Genomic DNA, 19,992 nt, shown 5'->3' with positions numbered 1-19,992 from the left:
GAATTCAAATCCTCTAAAGTCATTGCGCGGAAATGTTGATTTAACCTTGTGCGACGTGGCAGAGATCACTTGTCTCTGATGTCGATGGCGCGGTAGATCAAAATTTGCTGGATATCATGGTTCAATGTCTTTATTTCGAGGGGCTGCCTAATAACAGGGTGGACCAGATTTAGCGAGACATTTCAGTGCATGAATTCTTAGATTCACGCCGAAATGTGCTTGGGCGTCCCACAAAATAGAGCGACCGTATTCAGTGTCATAGCGCCCGAGTACTGTGACAGTGCGACATCTACATAGAGCACTGCCCGAGTCGAGAAAGCACACGCTCATGTGCTCCCTCTGCATGGTGTCAACTGTGCACAAAGCTCCCGCGATTCTACAACCCTCCGACAGTATAACAAGCAAAACTGTTTATTTATACATCAGGTAATGGCGCCCATTTTCGCTCTGCTTGGTGCGGTCGCCCATTTACCTCCACCACATCATCAAACGCGCTATTTGTAGCAGCCAGGACTCAAAGAACCCAAACTCCGCACGACTCTTGAAGCAAATATGTTCTCATGAGTCATGTAGGGTGACTACACTAGGATGTCTGCCTGTACTTTCATCTAATGAAAACGAGATATCCACAAATATCTACGCACAGAGCTATGGGTGGCCCGGAAAACACAGCTATTTTATACCAACTTGGAAATGGACTACAGGAGAACCCAGCCGCGCATATTTCTCAGCATTATCGCTTGAACACATCTCGTCAACGCAGCGCTATATTAAAAACATGTGTACATAGTATATCGCACCTCCCATCATTGCCATATATTATGTGGCCGTTGTTATATATCCGGAGAAGGGTTCGGCATGTTCAGAAGCAAGGGCATGTGACTTCGCGACCCCATCCCTCTAAACGTACTCAGTCTTTGCTGACTTCAATGTTTAAAATTCGTGTGCAGGCCTCCGTAATCAGGAAGTCTGTCAGTTTGCTGAAGTTTCTGATTCGACATCACACGAAGCACAAGCAATCGCTAAGGCGACCTTTCACTGCCTGCATCAAACTAACACCATATGAGCACGGACAGCCAGAACGTCTGCTCTTACTTCGCCGTCAGCATGTTTCCTGCACATATTCAAGCTCAGCTAAATACACAAAAGGCGTCTGTTCCCCCATGATCGAAAAAAAAAATCACACTATCTGTTTAGCCACGATTGCATTGCAGGGAATGATTGCTCTCGGTGATGCCTCTCGAACTCTCGCCAGGGTCCGACGCCTTGTTGGCTCACTGCCACGAGGCGCTTAATGCAGCTTAATGCCACTTTTCATCTAGTGTCACGTCTATTAAACGCCATCTTGGTTGGCAATCTTAAGCTCACCGCAGAAAACGTTTCAGATTGCAGATCATGTATCGCATTTTGGAAAGCTCAGCATTGACAAAGACCGATACCTGCTTCAACCTCACTTTTTATATAGGCAACTTGATCATCAGTGGAAGATCCTAGAAATAAAATTCCGGACAGATGTGTATAAAACCTCGTTCTTTCCACTGACGATCAATGAATGGAACAGACTGCCAGCTGGCATCACTGAGTGCTGCACGGATAATTTATTTAGGGCTTTTTTATCAGATGTGTGACGTGGCGCGCGGTTCTCTTGCGTGTGTTTTCTTCATCACTTTGTTGTTGAGAGTTTTCATCACTTTAATCATCGCGCAGTTGCCCCCTTTCGATGCATACTTTTCATTATGCATTATCACTTTTGTCGTGTTAGTTTCCTCATTTTTATGTATTTTTATTGTATTTCTGGCCTTTCTAGCAGTGTTATTTGTCATCTCCCCATCTGCAATAATGCCTTCGGGCTCTGCAGGACTCTGTAATAAATAAATGAATAAGCTCACCCGTGTGGTGGCACCGCGCGGCGGCCATGATAGGAGGGGGCTTCCTGATGGGTCGGATGAATGACACGTGCGACTCTGGAGCCCGGCATTTTCTGGTGTCGAGCCTCATTCCCATCTGACGAGGTAAACTCAACTTCCCTGGCACACAATTCTGCACTTTCTTCTGGACTGGGCACCGGGGAATAGAGGGGAACAAACGGGACATGCCCTCGCTCACGACATGTCTCCGAGCAACCCCTTCTTATGGATGTAAGCTTATAACCCTAAGGATGAGCAGGCTATGCACTGATATTTTACACAAGCACTTTGCTGTGCGTGCTGTCCGAGCTAATGAAAGAAGAAATAAAACATTCGCCAGAACCCATCGATTTGTTTTTCTCTACTAAAATAAGCTAATATTTGCGCTCGTTTACTTGGAGTAGAAGAGCTCGTTTAGTCGATTGCGACAAATTTGACAGCACCCGCCTAACTTTTTCTTTTTGTTTCTGAAACGCGATGTACGAGTGTCTTGTAAAAACACCTACGAAAACACCTGCACACAAGATGAGAAAACGAAGAAAGTAGACAGGACTCAATCGATCACAATAAAAAAATATTAATAGCATCGCTTGGTCTTCCTCTCATTATAGAAAAAAAAAAAAGGGGGGGGGGGGGAGAAACAACAGAACGAGGCATATATAACTGGCCATCTGTGTGCAGCACGCTTCACGGCATGGAACACACGAGGGTTTTGTTTCGTGCTCTATTAGGGCTTGCTTCGTTCGTCCTCAGTTTGTCGAACTCATTTTCCGTCGGGCACGGAAGAGGGGCAAAGGAAAATACACAATGCAGTATCACCCGTGTTTTGACGAGCTTTTGGAAGACGCCGTCGCCTCTCCGGCTATGACGCGACAGGCTGCAAACAAGGCAGTAGGAAACGCCACTCGCGAGGGATGTCAATGTGCGGTAACAACACCGGCATGGAGCCTTCGGACCTCAGCTGGAACGTCGTGCTTGTGACAACGTGTATTTCGATAGTTGCGCCGCAGGGTGCCTGGAAAGGTGTTCTTCGGCAGCTGAATTTAGTGAGTGCATTCTGCGGTTTTCCTAAAAATCCATACTCTGTCATCAATTTCTTTTTCATTTAGAGAGCCAGAAATACGAGAACAATAGTTATCTGGCAGGGTACCACGGGTAAAGTGCTGTTTCAGCATCGCCTGTTTTATCACGTTCGTAAAATTGGGATTGGACAGGGCTAACAGTGAGTAGAACAACAAACGTTTACCTGCAAAGTTAGTAACCGTCTGTAGCTCGTAAACAGGCGCTGAAGCGGTGGACGAGGAAAATAGCCTCAGGTGCATTCGTCAGTGAAAGGATTAAGTGAATGTGAGCCCGTGCTTTTCTATATATACTTTTTGCCCAATGGGGAAGCGTGCGCATGCATCGAGAAGGGGCTAGAAACTACTTGAATGAAGCGTGCATTCTGGTTGCTTCATTTCAGGCCTTTTTTTATTGAAATCCCTCCTAATACGTACTCAACAGCATGAAACACTCCAGGGCCCACTCGTTTGATCTATTCTCCACTGGTGAGGAGGTGAGATGTGAACACCCGGGAACTGCAGGAACAAAAGACTTAAAGATGGGCAGTTATAAAGAACCAATAAGAGTATTACGTCAAAGTACAGCATGGTATGGCTGCTGGTGAGATACATTTTGATCTTTTCATTAGTGTCTTAATGCTACTTTTTCTCGAAATGGACAGGTGCGAGCATAATTAAGAACGCCTACCCCACATAATAATTATTTGCTCGTGCTTCAAGTCCTGTAACTCAGTTTCAATTTCTAATAGCACGGCTGTTGTTTCAGTGCTCTGTACTTTTTATTAGATAAATTCCCGCGCAGTTTTAACAGCAAAGACGGAACAGTGTCATGTGAAGCACAAAATTTTCAGAATTGAATGTGCGAAGAATGTCCCCATATATTTTAGTGCGAATTACCGTTGCGCTGCTTGCTGGAGCTGACTGCAACAAATCACAAAGAAATAAGCATCTTTTATTTCTAATGTCGTTCATTTTTAATGCAATGTTGTGGGTGTTGTGGAATGCCTAAATTTCAAAATCGATAAGAGGGAATAGGCAAAAAACCGGGGAAGAAATTGTTTTCGGCTCCCATGAGCGCATAATCCAAAGAAACACGCTAAGGTTGTGATGCCGCTATGGGAAAAATATATATTCGATGACGCCACCACTGTACTGCCTCCGTGTACACGTGTAACAGGTTCAACACTCGGCACGGCAGTCTGGGTAGGATGGCGGCGAAGTGCAACGTACAGTGCATTTCAGCCCGCGTTGGAAAGCCCTACGTATCCGAAATTCCGTTTCCTTCACCGTACCTCGCCTCGGAAATCCGCTAAGTCGTTGCTAGGCGCGAGGGCCTTCGTCTGGATGGTTTCCGGGAACAGTTTGCTAATTCATTGCGTGCGCTGTTGTTCACTCGAAAGCAGGCGCCTAAAAGCGGAACCAAAGTGTGGGAATGAAATGATATTGATATGATAGATGTCATTTTTTCTTCTTCCTTTTTTGAATCTCTCTGTAGTTGTCCACTGAATCGACAGGCCTTATATACGACGTGTCCCAGATAACTTTTCCTAAGGTTTAAAAATTAAATCAGATATCTGAGATAGGCCAGAGGAACCAGTCGCATACAGAGCGTTTGCGCATGACAGGCATTTTTTTTGGGGGGGGGTTTCAGAAATAATTAGTTATTTAGGTTAATTTCTCAACTTCATATTGACTTCATAAAATGTGATTCGCAAAGTTAGAGAGCACCCTTTGAGACCCCTATTTCATTTTTTGTTTTGCGATAAAAAATGTCTCATGTGTATCTTTTTCTCAGCGAAGGTTGAGCGCAGCGCAATCGTGGCGCGCGAATGCGCTAGTCACGGGATTTTTTTCTTTTTTTGTAATTAGCGGGCTTTCTTTCGAGCTCGGGAAAAAGATTCACGTTCGACTTTATCGCAAATAAATGGAATTGGTGTTTCTGAACGTACTCTCCAGCTTTGTAAGTTACATGGTTTGGTTTATGTGGTTTATTGTCCCAAAGCGACTCCGGCTATGAGAGGCACCCTAGTGGAGAGATCCGGAAATTTAGACCACCTGGGGTTCTTCAACGTGCGCTGACATCGCGCAGCACACGGGCGTCTAGCTTTTCGCCTCCGCCGAAAAGCGGCCGCCGAGGCCGGGATTCGATTCCACATCCTTGGGCATACAAGTCGAACGCCTTAATCACTGCGGTACCCCAGCGGGGCTTTATAAATTACATATACTGTCTAAAGTCAATATTAAGCTAATGCAATAAATTTACCTCAATAACTAGTTAATTATTTTCGAAACAAAAATAACATGTGGTGTGCAAGGCAGCAGACAATTGTATGCAACTGGCTTCCTTGGCCTATCTCAAATATTTAATTTTTTAGCCCTTGTCACAAGTTAGCTGGGACACCTGGTATATAGTTCGCTTTGCTTCCATGCACTGCTGGCACTTCAAGATGCAAGTTTCAGTATCTGAGTTCGTGCCAGTAAATAACCGGATTTCACCTATAGAACCTGTTACTTCAGGCCACATGATTAGGTACTGACAGTAACTAATATTGTTTTTAATCCTTGTAAACGTCCTTCCGAGAAATATCCATGTAACCATCAGGCTTTTTGCAGGTGACTGCAAACAGAATGGTAAAACAGTAGAATATTAGTCGTGAGGTTATTGTAGTGTAAAAAATCAGCCATGCGGCTAACAATCGAGTATTTTTGAGAGGCTGGCACTCTCTCGCTCAGCGTGGCCATGTCAAAGCGACGGTGCGCACACCACTGGGTCAGAGAAGTAGAGGATGAGCAGGGGAAGATTCAGATCGCCCAACACCAAAATTATATTTGCTGAATATAACTTTCCCTTGTTTTCGATACCGCCGTTCACCTTACTCCTCCTCCCACACACTATCCAGTTCTTACGTTCCCTAAAATGATAGTTGATTTGAAGCCTGCAAAAGGAAGTTGTAAAACTATACCCACTCCACCGTTCCTATATCGTCTGTTCTTCTCAAGCCCACCCCGATCACACGATATGCATCTGTCGGCCACTGAATACAGGTCCTCGAAAATCAATCTTCCTCTGAAGGTTAGTCCACGTAAACCAAAAGCGCAAAACTTGTTTTTAGCAAGTTCACCTTGATAAACAGTCGTTTACCTTATTTTGCTCTGTTACGCATCCCACTACCTTCTTAACAAAAAAAAAAGAACGAAATTTGTGCAGCAGGCTTTCTCCTCGACTTGAAGCCCGCAGAAGGTCAGAAGAGTCAACTCGATGAAAATTTCGAGGCGACTTGCTTGTAGCTCTCAATAAATGTTGCACACAAAGTTTTAGCTGTTCAATCCCACACTAGTATTGAACAGCATCCTTCTTTAATAATGCAGTGTGTTTTGGGGGATGTTAAATTTGCAGCAGCATTGTGACCTTATGTCATTCCATATAGATAATTTTACGACACTTGGAGAAACCGGTTTGGCTGGGCTGTTAAGAGAGGGAAGTCGTCAGCCCTTTCCTGTGCTACGTGAACAGCCCAGCTCCCCAATATGGCAGCACCCTTCACCCTTTTGTAAAATCATGTATAGAATTCATTGCGGTCTAGAGAAACTACGTCTGCAGTGCCGCGAGATTTTTTTTTCCCCCTCGAACTATCGTACATTTTAAGTGTACTCAAAAATCCGTGACGCAGTGTTGCGTCTTTGAAAGATGTTGTAATAATTGAATTTTAATACTACCGAGTCTTGAATTTAAACCCACAGGAAGACACCAAACGAGAATATAAAGTGTGGTGAGGTTGTTTCCTTTTAAAAACACGGGTTTCTAGGTTTCGAACTTTGGTAGCCGCGACATCGGGGAGGCTGTTTCATTCATTCAACAGCCACGTCGAGCGAGAATGCGAGAGTCTTCAGATGTTTTATCAGCATTTTCCTCGAAATTAGATTTTCAAGGTTTGAACTAAATTTTTCACAAATTGAAGTGACTGCCTATCAAGAACTAGAATGAGTAGCTTGAGTCAGTGTTTATTATTACGACTTTAAAATTTTCATTATTAATTTTATAGCACTGGAATAGAAGTAAACCATTTTTTTATCCGTATACTGTGCGATGTTAGTGCACCTTAATAAACCCCAGGTGGCCGAAATTTCCTTAGATCTCTACTAAGGCGGCTCTCGTAGCATGAGTCCCTTTGGGATGTTAAACCCCACAAACCAAACGAAACCAAATCAAGCCTTATTTATTTTTTACTCAAAGCGTCTAATCTACATGTAATTGTGTAACAAATATTTCCAGTCTCCATTTTCAATGTCTCGTGCCACCTCAAGTCCTACGCAAAAATTCCTGGCTTTTTGCTGTAAATGTCGGTCATTGGCCGTCAAACTTGGCATCTCCATTGAGTGCTTAGGTTTCCCTTCATGCATCCTCGCGTTTTTTTTTTTTTCTCCTTTCCTTCTGAAGCGAGAGAATCGTCATTTGGGTATATTCACTGCAGAATGGAGTTTTGAAACATCCAAACAGTCAAGGCGAGGAGCAAGACGTCGTCGCTCACGTGTGCCGGAAAGCGACTTCTGCATACGTTGACAGAGGCAGGAGGGTTTCGTGGACTTTCGGCCACTTCAAAAACAAGCCATGCCAGGCTTGAAAGCGCAGAGGAGAGGACGTTTACCTATTAATACGGGTCTGACGTGAAATATATCTGCGTCGATAGCCAAGGAGGAAACGTTTAGGCGTGCTCACCGCGTTGTCTGCTTATTCGAGCAGACGACGCGGTTGCGGATTCGGGACCCAAATCAAGGTACCGGAGAAAATGTTCACGTTCGCTTCTCAATATATATACTATAGACACTATATCAGACCACACCATGCACCATAACACGCACTACACTGCATATTATGTCACACCGTACACTACATACTGCACTGCAAGCTTCTTGAACAATGCATAATCAGGTCCATGCTTTTTCGCTCCTTTTTTGCACGCGTATCTAGCCCACATCCGCGTGCATTGTTTCGACCCGCATAGCAGCAACGCGACCTGTTTCGATAATGCATAGCTTTCTTTCGGAGCTAAACATCACTTTGCCTAACCGTGGACTTTTGTAGGCCGCTATATGCAGGTGACTGCATTACAACTTCGCCACAAATTAAAAGATGAAAAGCGCAAGCAAACGCCAGCAGGGGCGTATATTTATTTGCGTCGGTTCCAACGGCATATCAAGCCTAGGCAGGGTTGCGGTCCTTAGTGAATCGAGCTCCATAAATCCTTAACGCCGTGCCCTCCGAGGCAGGCAATTATTTAGAATGCGCGCACGAGTCACCCCCTTCAACAAAGAAGTCACCGGGGCATGCGTCCTTCGCAAAAAACAAGCGGAGGCTGCTTTTGTTACGTGCTCTGTTTGGTCGCGAATTCACCACCTAGCGCAGCATTGCGCTCTACAGCCACCTAAAGGTTTAGTCTATTCCCGCGCGCTGTTTAAACCAGTTACAAGACCGACGTGGACCGGATGTCACGTCGTTCAAGGAGTTTTGTCCTCTTTTTACCTGGCATAAAGAGAGCGAGCGAACCGGAAAGAGCGCGCGAGCGAGAAATAAAAGTATTCATACCTCATGGTGCCTGTCGTCTTTCGGCGACTCCACAAAGCGCTTCCGAAAACCATTTTGCACCCGCTTTGCGACGCGTGACTGAGCAAGATCTCCTGAACGAGATGAAAGGAACCGAAAAAAAGAAAAAAAGGGTGGCAATTTGTCTTTTTCATTGCGCCCATTGTAGGCTGCTTTGTTACGAAGAAAAAAAAAAAGAAAACTCGCCTCCCGCTACGTGGTCGCGTCAGTCACGTCAGTCACTGGACGCATCCTCATTCCAGAACGAGTTCAAAGTCCGATGAACTTTTTGTGCCCGGCGTATGCCTTCGTGTTTGTTGTTCGTTGCAACAACTTCGTGTTTGATTGCTGGTGCAGGTCGCGCCAATGGTTGAGAAGCAAGAGTCAGTGAAGCTTTTGCATCCCATGAAAAAAAAAAAAAATCTTTAAGATCACCTGGTTTACTTTTGAGCATGACATTCTTCCTGATGAACTGGTAGAACTGGGAAGTGTTTAGGTTGCTTGTTGACACACCAGGGCTTCACTCTCTCATGAAAACAAACAACAGGAATTCATGAGGAGATGCAGTGGCATTTAAACAGGCTGAAAAGGTGAGGACAGCAGTCGCAGATCTAAATTAAGTTGTCGATCCGTGAGCTTCCAATAAAACTGACACCTGCGTGGCAAACGTTGTGTCAGCGAGACAGTAGTGCTTGGTTTTTTGTTATCAGCCGATGGAGTACAAGTTCCTTACTACCTTCAGACACTTCAGGTGATTGTTTTAAAGCGACTACGCCGGCATATACTTTTTTGCAGACCTGCTTCCCATAAACTTTTGCTGCGTATTGTACATACTTGCAAATTTCATGCTCATCAACGTGGAAGCATATCGTCAACAAATCATTTTTGCTCCTCTTGCGTATACATATGCACTGCTCTTGGTTAGATCTCGCCGGCCGAATCTGAGTTAGTGCAAAATTCAACCATTATTATTAAGAACCGGTAGTGAATCTGGCACATGACTGTGCATTAATTATCGACCGACGCCGATATGTTTGCTTCGAGCTAGGCCTACATCCGTTACTTTTTTTTTTCTTTCGGGCGAAAGCCTGTGCGATTGTCTTCCAGCGTACACTGTAACGCATTGTTAGAGGGCGCCCCAGTTCCGGAGATGAGTTTCGGGTCGTACAAACACCATTCCCGGAATCGGTGAACAGGTATATGAGCGGTGTTTGCGGAGTAACTGTGCGCACGCACGGAGAGGTGCACGTTATATAGCACCGGCCCGAATGTAGATGTTGTGCTCAAGGGAGCCGTATAGTGTGGAGGGAGGGCCATATGTACTGCGCGCACCTTGATGGTCTCGGGAGCCGGTGTTTGCAGAGGACAACCCCGGAGCACAACTGTGTGTATAAGACCGCGTGCACGCGATACACGTGTGATCCGCCACGTATATAAAGGGCGCACGTGCTCCGAGAGAAAACGACCCCTTCCCTGCCCCCCGCATTTTTATCATTAGCGTCCCTACTCTCCCCCTTCCTCCCTGTCCCTTCTCCAAGTAGAAACCAATAGCACCGCAGAGGAGCGAAAATGGCGCTCGCTATGTCGTCATTGGCCCAGCACGAACGTGACCAAATTTTTTTTTTTTTTGCGTGTTTTTGGCTTGCTCCTCTTTCCTTGCCGGTTTGCCCGTCTGTGGGCAAGGAATCTGTAACGGACCACAGTGACCAGGAACTGTTGCGCTTAGAAAGCAGGCTGCAAAGTCTCGGTTGCTGTCCAGCGTGCTTGTGAAAAAGCAAACACAAAAAATATCTCAGTCATGTGCTTTAATTACGTGAACGCGTGCTGACCTCTTTTATGGAGGACGTCGCTGTGACTAGAAGAGGTGCTTTTGTGTCCCCTTGTGTAAGATGTTCGCTTGGCTACATGAGAAGACAGTGTTATGCGCAGCGATGCATCGATGTGATTGTGCGCGTTTTTTTTTTTTCTTGAACAGGCCTAACAACTCGGGCATAGCGATTACACGCGCCATGCTGGCTGTACAAAACACCGAATGCAAGTGTTGTGCTGGCCAAGCTAGAGCTAAACAAGCTGCGAAGTGCGCGGCTCGTTAGCCCTGCTAACGGCAACTGACTAGCAGGAGTGCGCTGAAAAAGCTCGTATATTGGAAGGCTGGATGCTCAGTATACTCCTCTTTTCCAGTTTTGTCGTACCTGAATAGCAAAGTCAATTTTTACATTTTTTCTTCTTCTTTCGTTTACGTTTTGCGCGTAATTTTGAAAAAAGTCCGTTTCTGACATTCTGATGCTCTTTATTCGGCTTTGCATCAGGTCTAACTAAGAAAAGTTCGCGGCCAATGTCTTGCCAATCACGTTTTCGTTACCATTACCTGATACCGGCCAAAAATATTCTGTAATAATAATAATAAGAGTACAAATTTGACTGGCACCACCTTTTTACGTTTACTGCTTTTCTAGCCAACCCTGTACGCGAATTCTAGTTGGAACTTTCATCAAAGAGAATCCTGCGCATGAATTCATTCTAGGCAAGTTCCTCTGCGCACTAGCTTTTCTTGTGAGTCCGTATTTTGATCCTACTTCCTTCTGGATTGTAACGCGCCAACGTTACTGTACGGCAAGGTATCAACTCCTATGTTTAATTAGTAATAAGGAACAGTGCAAGAAAAACAAAAAAACGTTGTTTTTGCTTGATGATCAGCCTTGCGTTTGTTTTACTTGCTGGTAAAATGTTTGAACAGCACTCGTTAATAAAGTAGTGCTAGCGGAGTCCATACCGGGCCTCTAGCGGTGGCACTTATACTTTTTTTTTTTTCCGAAGAGTTTGCCACAAGGCATACGTTGAGAAAGCACTTATACTTGATTTCTTTTTTATTCCCTTCTGAATGTGCAGAGTACAGCACAGTGGCACTGGTTCCGGGCTTCCGGGAACCACGGCCCCAGCAGGTCCCGTACATGGGTGCCGGGACGCCGATCATTTCTCAAGGTGAGCATAGGTGATGTACTCTGCACACGTGCCTGTCTGGTGCACTTCATGCACCACAGCTCTTCCTGTAGTACGGGGAAAACGCAGAGTGTGCAGCAGTGACGAAGTTCGTACATATGAGTAGTTAGTTATTAATTCTGGGAATGTGCAATCTTCATCAAACATAGACCGGTTAATTCATTTCTAAGGATCGCGGTGTGCTCCGCTTAACTAACTTAACTGCATTGCTTTCAATTCGTTGAGGTTGGAGTCAGCTGTAGTTGTGACCAGAGCGTGCAGTAGGTTTACGTTGGTACAGGAACCGGACTACTGAACCAAAGTCAAACCTGATGGCCGCCCTAATTGTTTGCAAACCGTCGAAGAAAGTCTACAAATGAAGCGAATTTAAGTGCCAATATTAGCACTCCGAAGGAAGTACAGTGCTATTTTCAAGCCTGAATATCGTATTCAGTGGATCATGTCAGAATATACGTTCCCTAAATGTTTTGAAAATTGTTCCGCATGGGGCTGCTCAAATTTCAGGAATATGCAGTGCTGGCATGAACACTGATAGGACAACGCGGCCATTGAGCTATTTATTAAAACAGGAAAAGCTGCGTGGACGAAGGATTGTCCCATCCGGCTCTACGAGTTTAGCAGTGAAGTGCTTGATTCTAGGTGGTGAACTCCGTAACATAGCGATACTCGCACAGATGGAACAAAAGTGGGACAAATATGCTCGACAAAAAAAAGAAAAAAAGAAAAAAAGAAAGAAAAACAAATGTCGCACGTGCACCTACGTACATGTCCGTCCGTCCGCTGTCTGTTTTATCGTAATTTCTTTCTTTGCATCTGGCTGCACGCGAGCGGTCCGTGGAATAGTGTGCACCGGAATCTGCGCAGCACGCCAGCGCACGCGCGCTCTCCACTGGTCCCGGATACGTCGCAGCTATTTGTCGTCGACGCTCCCCGTCATCCAGAAGGGGTGCGAATGGTGCGAAGTGTCGCGACGCCTCCGAACGAGTGCGTGGTGAAAACACGACGTAGTTAGTATATTCTTTTCACTGCTACACGTGCTAGCACTGCGCTACACGGAAGAGTGTCTCCTGCATATTCCTCTCCCTCGCAACAGCTGCGCGGGCACCTCCAGCAGCAGCCACCGACGGTGCCGCAGTGCTGGGGCGCCTGGTCATGGCGTAGCATGTTCCCGGCCAAGAAACTCCGGCTACGGCGGCTGCTCGCCTGGGCCGCCGGTCTCAGCTGCTGCACCGTGCTGCTGATCGGCCTCCGGGAGCAGCAGCAGGCTCCGGTTTTGCCCGACGTGCGTGATTCATTGAATGCCGTCGGGCTGCACGCTGACCAGCAGCCGCTCCCGGGACAGGTCCCGCCGCCCGGAGCGCTATCTGCGGGGGCGGCCAGGAACTCAGCACGGGGGAAAACGGTCAGTACACTGAAAAGCATTCTTCGTGTTGAGGCCCGTGCTGACTACGACGCATTCTTGGGAAAGTCGCTAACACATAAGAGTGTAGCGTGAAAAAAGCAACAACACATGCTTGTTTTGTTACGAAAGCAACACTCCGACAGCCAAAGAGAGACCTCGGGTGGCCGTTGAGAAGAGGTGTAGCTACGATCTCCTCATTAAAAATCAGCCTGCCATGGCATTTGAATTCACGTTCACATTCACGTAATCACATTTCAATTCACGTATGCCACGGTCAGGAACTGCCAACTCGAGTCGCTCCTTTGATATGTGAGGGTGATATCGGAATCAGCCTGCCAGAACCGTTTGCATTATCGTTACCCCTACGACACGCAAGCACGTCCATACGGCTTGGTTGAAGTGTGACTTTGTATGTGGGTTGGTAGCTTACGCTCTCGCGTCATACCCTTAAAGGATGAGCTTAAGTGTCCCCAATAATGTAGCATCTTACTCTGATAGGGCGAGATAGGGGAATAATGTAGCAGGCAAGAGAAGCTTCTTTCGTTGCTTTCGCAATTCAACTAGGGTTAAACGGAGCTGGACCACAACTGATTTATTTCTCCTTGTATTTTTTAGTGTGTTTGTGTGTTTAAGCCGTCTTAACTGAACGGCACAATACATACTTGAAATACAAACGGCGACGCTGTTGGCCCACGCCGTTTGCAGTCTTTTTTTCTCTATGTTATCCGCCACACAGTTAGCCCCTTACCGCTTGAAATTTCTTTTTCTGCCTAAAATATTAGTGCGCTACATTCATGATGCAAATGTCTATATCAATCTTGGTTTTGAGAAAAACGACGCAGTTGCAATAATTTTGCGAAATATTGTCGCGTATCGTATATGATATACCATGCAGTTAAGGAAGGGTATTTCTGCGAAAATATAAAATTTCTCAGAAGTAGCTTTAGCTTAAGGAGATTTACATAACTGATCAATAAACGGCAAATTCATGGCAAAACATTTTTTTAGAGTCAAAACAGACTGGACCTAAAGAAATTATGACTGTAGCATATGACGCCCATTTTCAACTGCGGTATTTCCTGCAAAGCTTTCTCAACGAAAGACCTTCGCGACGTTTTCCGTCCTCCTACTAACTAGAGAACGTTGCCCTTTTCCTTGGCAGTCAGTGCGCTGTATAGAGATCTCTAGTGCACTTTCACTGTTACTACCACAGGATGCCCAATGAGCACAGGACCCAACTTTCGGGTCTGTTATACACTGCAATACCCCTACTTTGACTTGAATCAGTGTCTGATAAGGAAATGGAAGTAATCTGAACTCGAAGAAGTATGTAAAATTATTCGAGTGCAGTGAATTTATTTCTTGCTTCTGAAATTATGAAACACCAGTCTAAAGGATTATTGCGCAGATGATGGTGTTACCAGACAAAATAAATCCCAGTGATATCCTAACAAATTTCGGCGAGCGCTGCTTCTATTCAGAATGAAAAAAAAAAAGTTCCCTCTACATATCTAATTTCTGCAAGAAATAAAAAATGCCACCTTGTTGCACATTTGGAGTGAAAATAACTAAATAATTAATTTTGGAAATTGAGTTACTGTGCATAGGAATTTCAGACAGTACCCACTGTGGTACTAAATAATCAAAATTTATTTTCTTGCTGTTCAAAACAATTTAGCACAAATGTAATTTACCGTATCGTATATGATACAGTCGGACAGACTTGGCGCGCTTGGTACCTCATGTGAAGGAACATAAGCTACCAAAGTTAGGGGAACGCGGACGCAGAGGAGAACGTGCGCGGAATGCGAGTTCATGGTTAAAAATTATTTTCGCGTCGGTTTGCAAAGCAGCCAACTGATAAGTATTCCAATGGATCGATGTAATACGCATAAGCACAGCCCTCCCCCAATCATTCCACGTGTAAAGCTTTCGGTACTTCTCGAATCACTTCGCGAAGCGTCCACACTCACGCATTTTGTATCGCATTACTGGGGAGCTTTCGATGATAATGCATGAATGCGACATTATATGAAGCCGTCTACGGCAGCATCTCCGCAAAAAGTTTCTCGTGACCTCTCTGCTATATTTCCAGGGTATTAGGCTTCAACGTGCGCAGATAAGGAAAGGATGGCAGCACGGGCGTCCGCGTTTGCCAGCTGTGCGCGTTTCTAGCATTTCGCAAACTAGGCGCGCGGCTCCAGGTGGAACTAACGCGAACTATACAGGAACTTACGACAGATGCACCTGTTTTGCCCTTGTACATTCCACTGACCTGAAACACGGTGTGTTCAGAGTGCGCTCATGAAAACGTCTAATCTGTCCTTACGTCTTGTTTCTTTTTTTTTTCTTTTTTTTTTTCATGAAGCCTTCTTGTCCAAAATGACAACCTGTGTGAGCCTGACCTGCATGTTACTAAGACCGATACGCAGGAAGGCCGGAGTTTGTCCCATATTGTAGTTCGCGAGTGCTGTGTCAGTGCTGGTTGCGGCTTTATTAAATAAAATAAGCGAAAGCAAAAGAAAACGGGGCGCAGACTGCGGCAGCCATCTTAAGCAGCGCTGGGCTGTTGCCAGCCCCCCGGCTGCGCGCACTTGGCATGCGCGCAGCAGTACTGATCAATCCAAAAAACGTCGACCGGTTGTTGGCATATTACTCGGTGGACTTCGGCAAGCACAGCGGAAGTGGCGGCATGGGCTATCGAACCGGCTCGCGATAGTCCAATGAACGGGTGTTTTTGCATGTGCACACGATACCTAAGTGCCTGCAGATGATTGGTGTGTACAACTCAAGGAAAAAATAACCGGCGTCTCTCTTCGGAGGCAGTCCAACATACGATACGTTGTCCAAATCTTTCTCAAAGTCAAGACAAATGATTTCCATTTCCTAACTTTTAAGTAAAAGCGAAAGTACATTTCCTTGTACGGATTATATATTTAGCGTAGGAAGGTCACTCCAGGGCCTGTGTTCACATAAGTCAGTGCTCACAAAAAGAAGGTACTTTTTTAAACGAAGGAATGGCTTCAGAAACAAGCTGTTCCATTACTTTGATGCAAGAAAGCCAAGTGGATCTCTGTATGCCGCAGTTCTGTTTCAGTTCTGTTGTAAAGTACATACCCTTTGTGTGCACAGTGCTTTCTCGTTGATACTTGACCGCCTCTTTGCCATTGTTCTCCAATACTTTTTCCTGCCCTCTTGCCTCTACCCCGCTATCCGTCTCCGCTGCTCAAAGCTGTATCCGTATTAGTAATGAGGAAACATGATATAGTATGCCCGTCTCGTGAAAATTCATTCTTGATTCATTAACTCACTCGACATTGCTCTTGCACGGCACCTAAGTCGCGTAATGAACGGGGTCTGTCCGCGCTGGACCACAATATTGTAATGACGAACGTCAAAATTCTTGCTTCATTGGCAGCATGTCGAAAAAATTCGCAAATTCCACGACTTCGCCGCGCCCCGCCGGGGTGGCGCAGCGGTTAAGGCGCTCGACTACTGTGCCCAAGGACGCGGGATCGAATCCCGGCCTCGGCGGCTGTGTTTAGATGGAGGCGAAACGGAGTGGCGTCCGTGTGCTGTGCGATGTCAGTGCACGTTAAAGAACCCCAGATGGTTGAAATTTCCGGAGTCCTCCACTGCGGCGTCTCTCATAGCCTTAGTCGCTTTGGGACGTTTAACCCCACAAACCAAACCAATCCACGACTTCACCGCACTGGTTTTGTCGCATCGCATCATGACTGAACGCGCACCAAAATGCCGCTGAAAGCCTGATGCAAAAGCATGTTCAAGTTGCAACCTGCAACAAGCTGTTGCGAGTTGTAGGGCACCCTGGGTGAGGATAAGTTAAGACCACGTTCGAGTGACAGCAGGAGTGAGGACGACCCTGACTAGGATCCTCCGAAGCGCGGCCTCTTCTCACGGTTAAAGACTGCGGGGGAGGGTTAAGCACACGGAAGGACGAGAGGACGTGTGTGACGTCGGAAGTGTTCCTTTCTTCTGAGGAGGAGGGTAGCTTGTTTATGTCATTCATTCACCCGCATATCTCAGCATTCGCAGACTAACACCGAACTCAATCATAAGTTGTCATTCGGACTCTATCATTAGGCCTGAATCATCTCCGCTGTGCACCAAGTTTCTGTGTGCCGCAACCAGTCCGCGGTCAGAAGCGTCTTGCCAAAAAATGTGCGCGGTTGTAAAACGAGCAGCAATCATGTCTTCGCGGTGCTTTGGAGGGCGGTCGTCAACACGCTTGGCGGAAGACGCTAGGGGCACGTCGTGACGAAGCCTGTCCGGCGGTGTGAATTCGCAGCAGCAACAGGGCGGCCAGGCTGAGCGGCCGTGGTACATGCGCGGAGGGCGGCGGCGTCCCCTTCCGGGCGACACGGGAAGCCTCTGGCCGCACGAAGACGCCGGAGACCGCATCGAGCAGCAGCTGATGTTCGTGCCCGAGGACTACAAGCGCAACGGCACACGCATCAAGAAGATCCTTCTCATGCGAGGTCTCGGCGGCTGGGGGGATCTGCCCAGGGGTGAGACACCTCGATGCTCACGCGCACTACGCACTTCATACTGGTAGCTCTGATGTGAAAGGGAAATCGTCTTTCGACCACTGATTAGCTTATTTCGTTTTTTTTTTTTGCTCTTTACTAAATTGTTTTCTTTGCTGGACTTTTGAAAAGCCCATGAGACATTTCCAACCGTAGTGCAGGAGTAAAAATTAAATTCAATCTCATTTACGCGCTGTTTCTATTCACATGCAGGTACGCATTACGCATTTAGGTACCAGGTTTACCTCGTCATGAGTCCGCTAAGAACCTGAATGGATTTGTAGTTTTCAACCATACAATTCATAAAAAGATGCCTGCTTGAGTATTCAAATAGCATAATGGAATAAATAAACCTGGCAGAAACAAGCAATTTCTTCTGCCTCAGCACCAAACTGCTCGTCTTTAAGGAGGATTTTTTTAACCTCTTAAAGTTTTTTTCCCAGTCTGCAACATGGAATTTAAATTCGGGGAAGTAATATAGTATATGATTTACCTAAAGCTCATAAACACTTGAAATATTTTTGACCAGAACGATGTTTATTTGGTTTTGTAAACTCTTGTATTGCAAATCAAGAAATAAATAGGAACAAATAGCTTCTTGCTGAAGCTGTGACCACAATTTCTAGTCATTATTGCAGAGAACTGCTCAGCAGACTTCCCGACACCACCTGCAAAATGTGCGCGTTTTCTTTAGACACTTCCCATTAATGTAGTTCTTCCGCCAGCGCCAATCTATTTTCTGATGCACTATCAAGAAGGTTATCACTATCGTCATACTCGTGAATTGGAGAACAAAAGATATCAGAATATTCAACATCTCCGTCACTGAAAACCATTGCCATGTCCTCCACGTTCGTGTTCATAGTGAAAAGTTCCGAAGTTCAAGAAAACTCAGCACCCTTTCAGTGTTAGTGCTGCCTTTGATCGGCAAAACTAAACAGCCCTGGATTGACCATATTCGTCTTAAAGCAGACACAGAGCGCCAGAGAGGGCATGACGCGCTGGAATAGTTACAAACCGAAATCGACGAGCCTTCCTCTCCATATATATGACTATGGCCAGTCCGCTAGAAGTTTTAATTGTCGATGTTATGCAATAGCCTTGACCTGTTCGTTATCGTCTGTCCTAATATTTCTGTCCGTCCGTCATGCTTCCTTTGCGCTTTAGTTCATCATGCACTTGCCAAACATTCGACTTTTACTTAATTCGTGGAGAGTGCTCATCCCGAAAAATCAGTTCTGAGTGATTGGATTATCGTTACTTTGTTGCTAGGCGTTCGTTATGAAAGTATAAGTCGAGAAAAATCGCCGCCAAGTGGCATGAGTATGACGGTCGGGATGTTCTGCCTCTGCAGGGCTCAATTTCTTTCTCGCGATTGCACTGAAGCAATTAATGCTTCAGTATTGTTTCAAAAAAGAAGCAAACGTTATTCATCATCTTCTTAGTCAGCAATCGTTATTAGTGATCAAGTATAACTTGCCAGTTGATCGCCGACAGGTAGGGGAGCAAACAAACGAGTGTTTTCTCATGCCAACGAACCGTTATTATTCGTGAAGCAGCGATCCGCGAATTTCCGACTGCGCAAAAAAAAAGCGCTTAGCCTTCGCCCGGTGACGTTGGTGAAAAGACTGAAAAGAACAAAGGCATGAGAAATTAAGCACTTTCGCACTGCACTCTGAGATTAATGCTGAACAAATCCTGTCATCAAAGCTTTTGCGTGAGTGCAAATTCCACATGCTCATGCTCGGTAATTCTCGTGGAATGGTTGTGCAGTGTATAAAGTACATTGCCTAATGCATTCAGTGGGGATAACATGCTTTTACGCGAATCTGTTGCTGTGTTGCTTCTCGAAAAAAAGCCTCTAAGGGTACTTATTTACCCGTGTTCTTTTTCAACGCCACTCTACTGTCACTACGAAAAAGTTTTGTTTGTTTCAGTGAAGTAGCTTCTTCCTTGTCAAAAATCCTCGGTGCCTAATGTACCAAAAATGGAATGCCGGAAATGCAGTCTATGTGCGCAGCGAGCACGCCTCGGCCTATCGGGGTAATGGTTCACCGTATTATCTTTTCCCTAGAGTAATTTCGTCTAATAAAGCCTACAGGAACTTATCGCTCGATTCGTTGTCTGTTACCCGATTTGTTCACGCAACACTGTGATAGTGAGATGAGCGCCGAGAAGCTGTTTGTGACAGGACGCTTTCATCTGTAACCACACTGTCATGTGCAGGGCGCACGGTATTTCTGCGCGACAAATGTCCCGTGGACACTTGCGAGATCGTGACTTCACAAGACGAGGCGCCGGACGCGGACGCGGTTCTATTCAAGGACCGCTTCGTGGCGCCAAAATACCGGCGCCCCTGGAACCAAGTGTGGATCCTGTATCTGCTGGAGTGTCCATACCACACGCAGTCCTTCATAAACTTCCGAAACATCTTCAACTGGACGGCCACATATAGGTACGGTGCCTTCATGAGCGTGACGTCACAGCATTGCGG

General features: G+C 45.9%; 1 protein-coding gene across 15 annotated transcripts in view; it reads left to right on the top strand.

Annotated features, from left to right (window-relative positions):
* Nucleotides 1-19,992, top strand: part of LOC146191269 (glycoprotein 3-alpha-L-fucosyltransferase A-like) — a 124,447-nt gene that overhangs the window by 96,898 nt on the left and 7,557 nt on the right. For 5 of the 15 annotated variants that reach the window (XM_084601771.1, XM_084601768.1, XM_084601760.1 and 2 more), the window contains 4 exons: nt 11,439-11,531; nt 12,643-12,951; nt 17,261-17,480; nt 19,725-19,953. In XM_084601771.1, coding sequence (XP_084457897.1) covers nt 12,712-12,951; nt 17,261-17,480; nt 19,725-19,953 — 689 coding nt within the window. In that variant the 5' untranslated portion in view covers nt 11,439-11,531; nt 12,643-12,711. Of the gene's footprint in view, nt 1-11,438; nt 11,532-12,377; nt 12,557-12,642; nt 12,952-17,260; nt 17,481-19,724; nt 19,954-19,992 lie in introns of all 15 variants that reach the window. The other 10 variants (XM_084601770.1, XM_084601769.1, XM_084601757.1 and 7 more) reach the window with 4 other exon arrangements.

Source organism: Amblyomma maculatum, chromosome 4 (genome assembly GCF_055883805.1).
Source record: "Amblyomma maculatum isolate TAMU_Amacu chromosome 4, ASM5588380v1, whole genome shotgun sequence".
NCBI lineage: Eukaryota > Metazoa > Arthropoda > Arachnida > Ixodida > Ixodidae > Amblyomma > Amblyomma maculatum.
The sequence above is the reverse complement of the archived record's forward strand: the minus strand, read 5'-3'. Positions and strand labels throughout refer to the sequence as shown.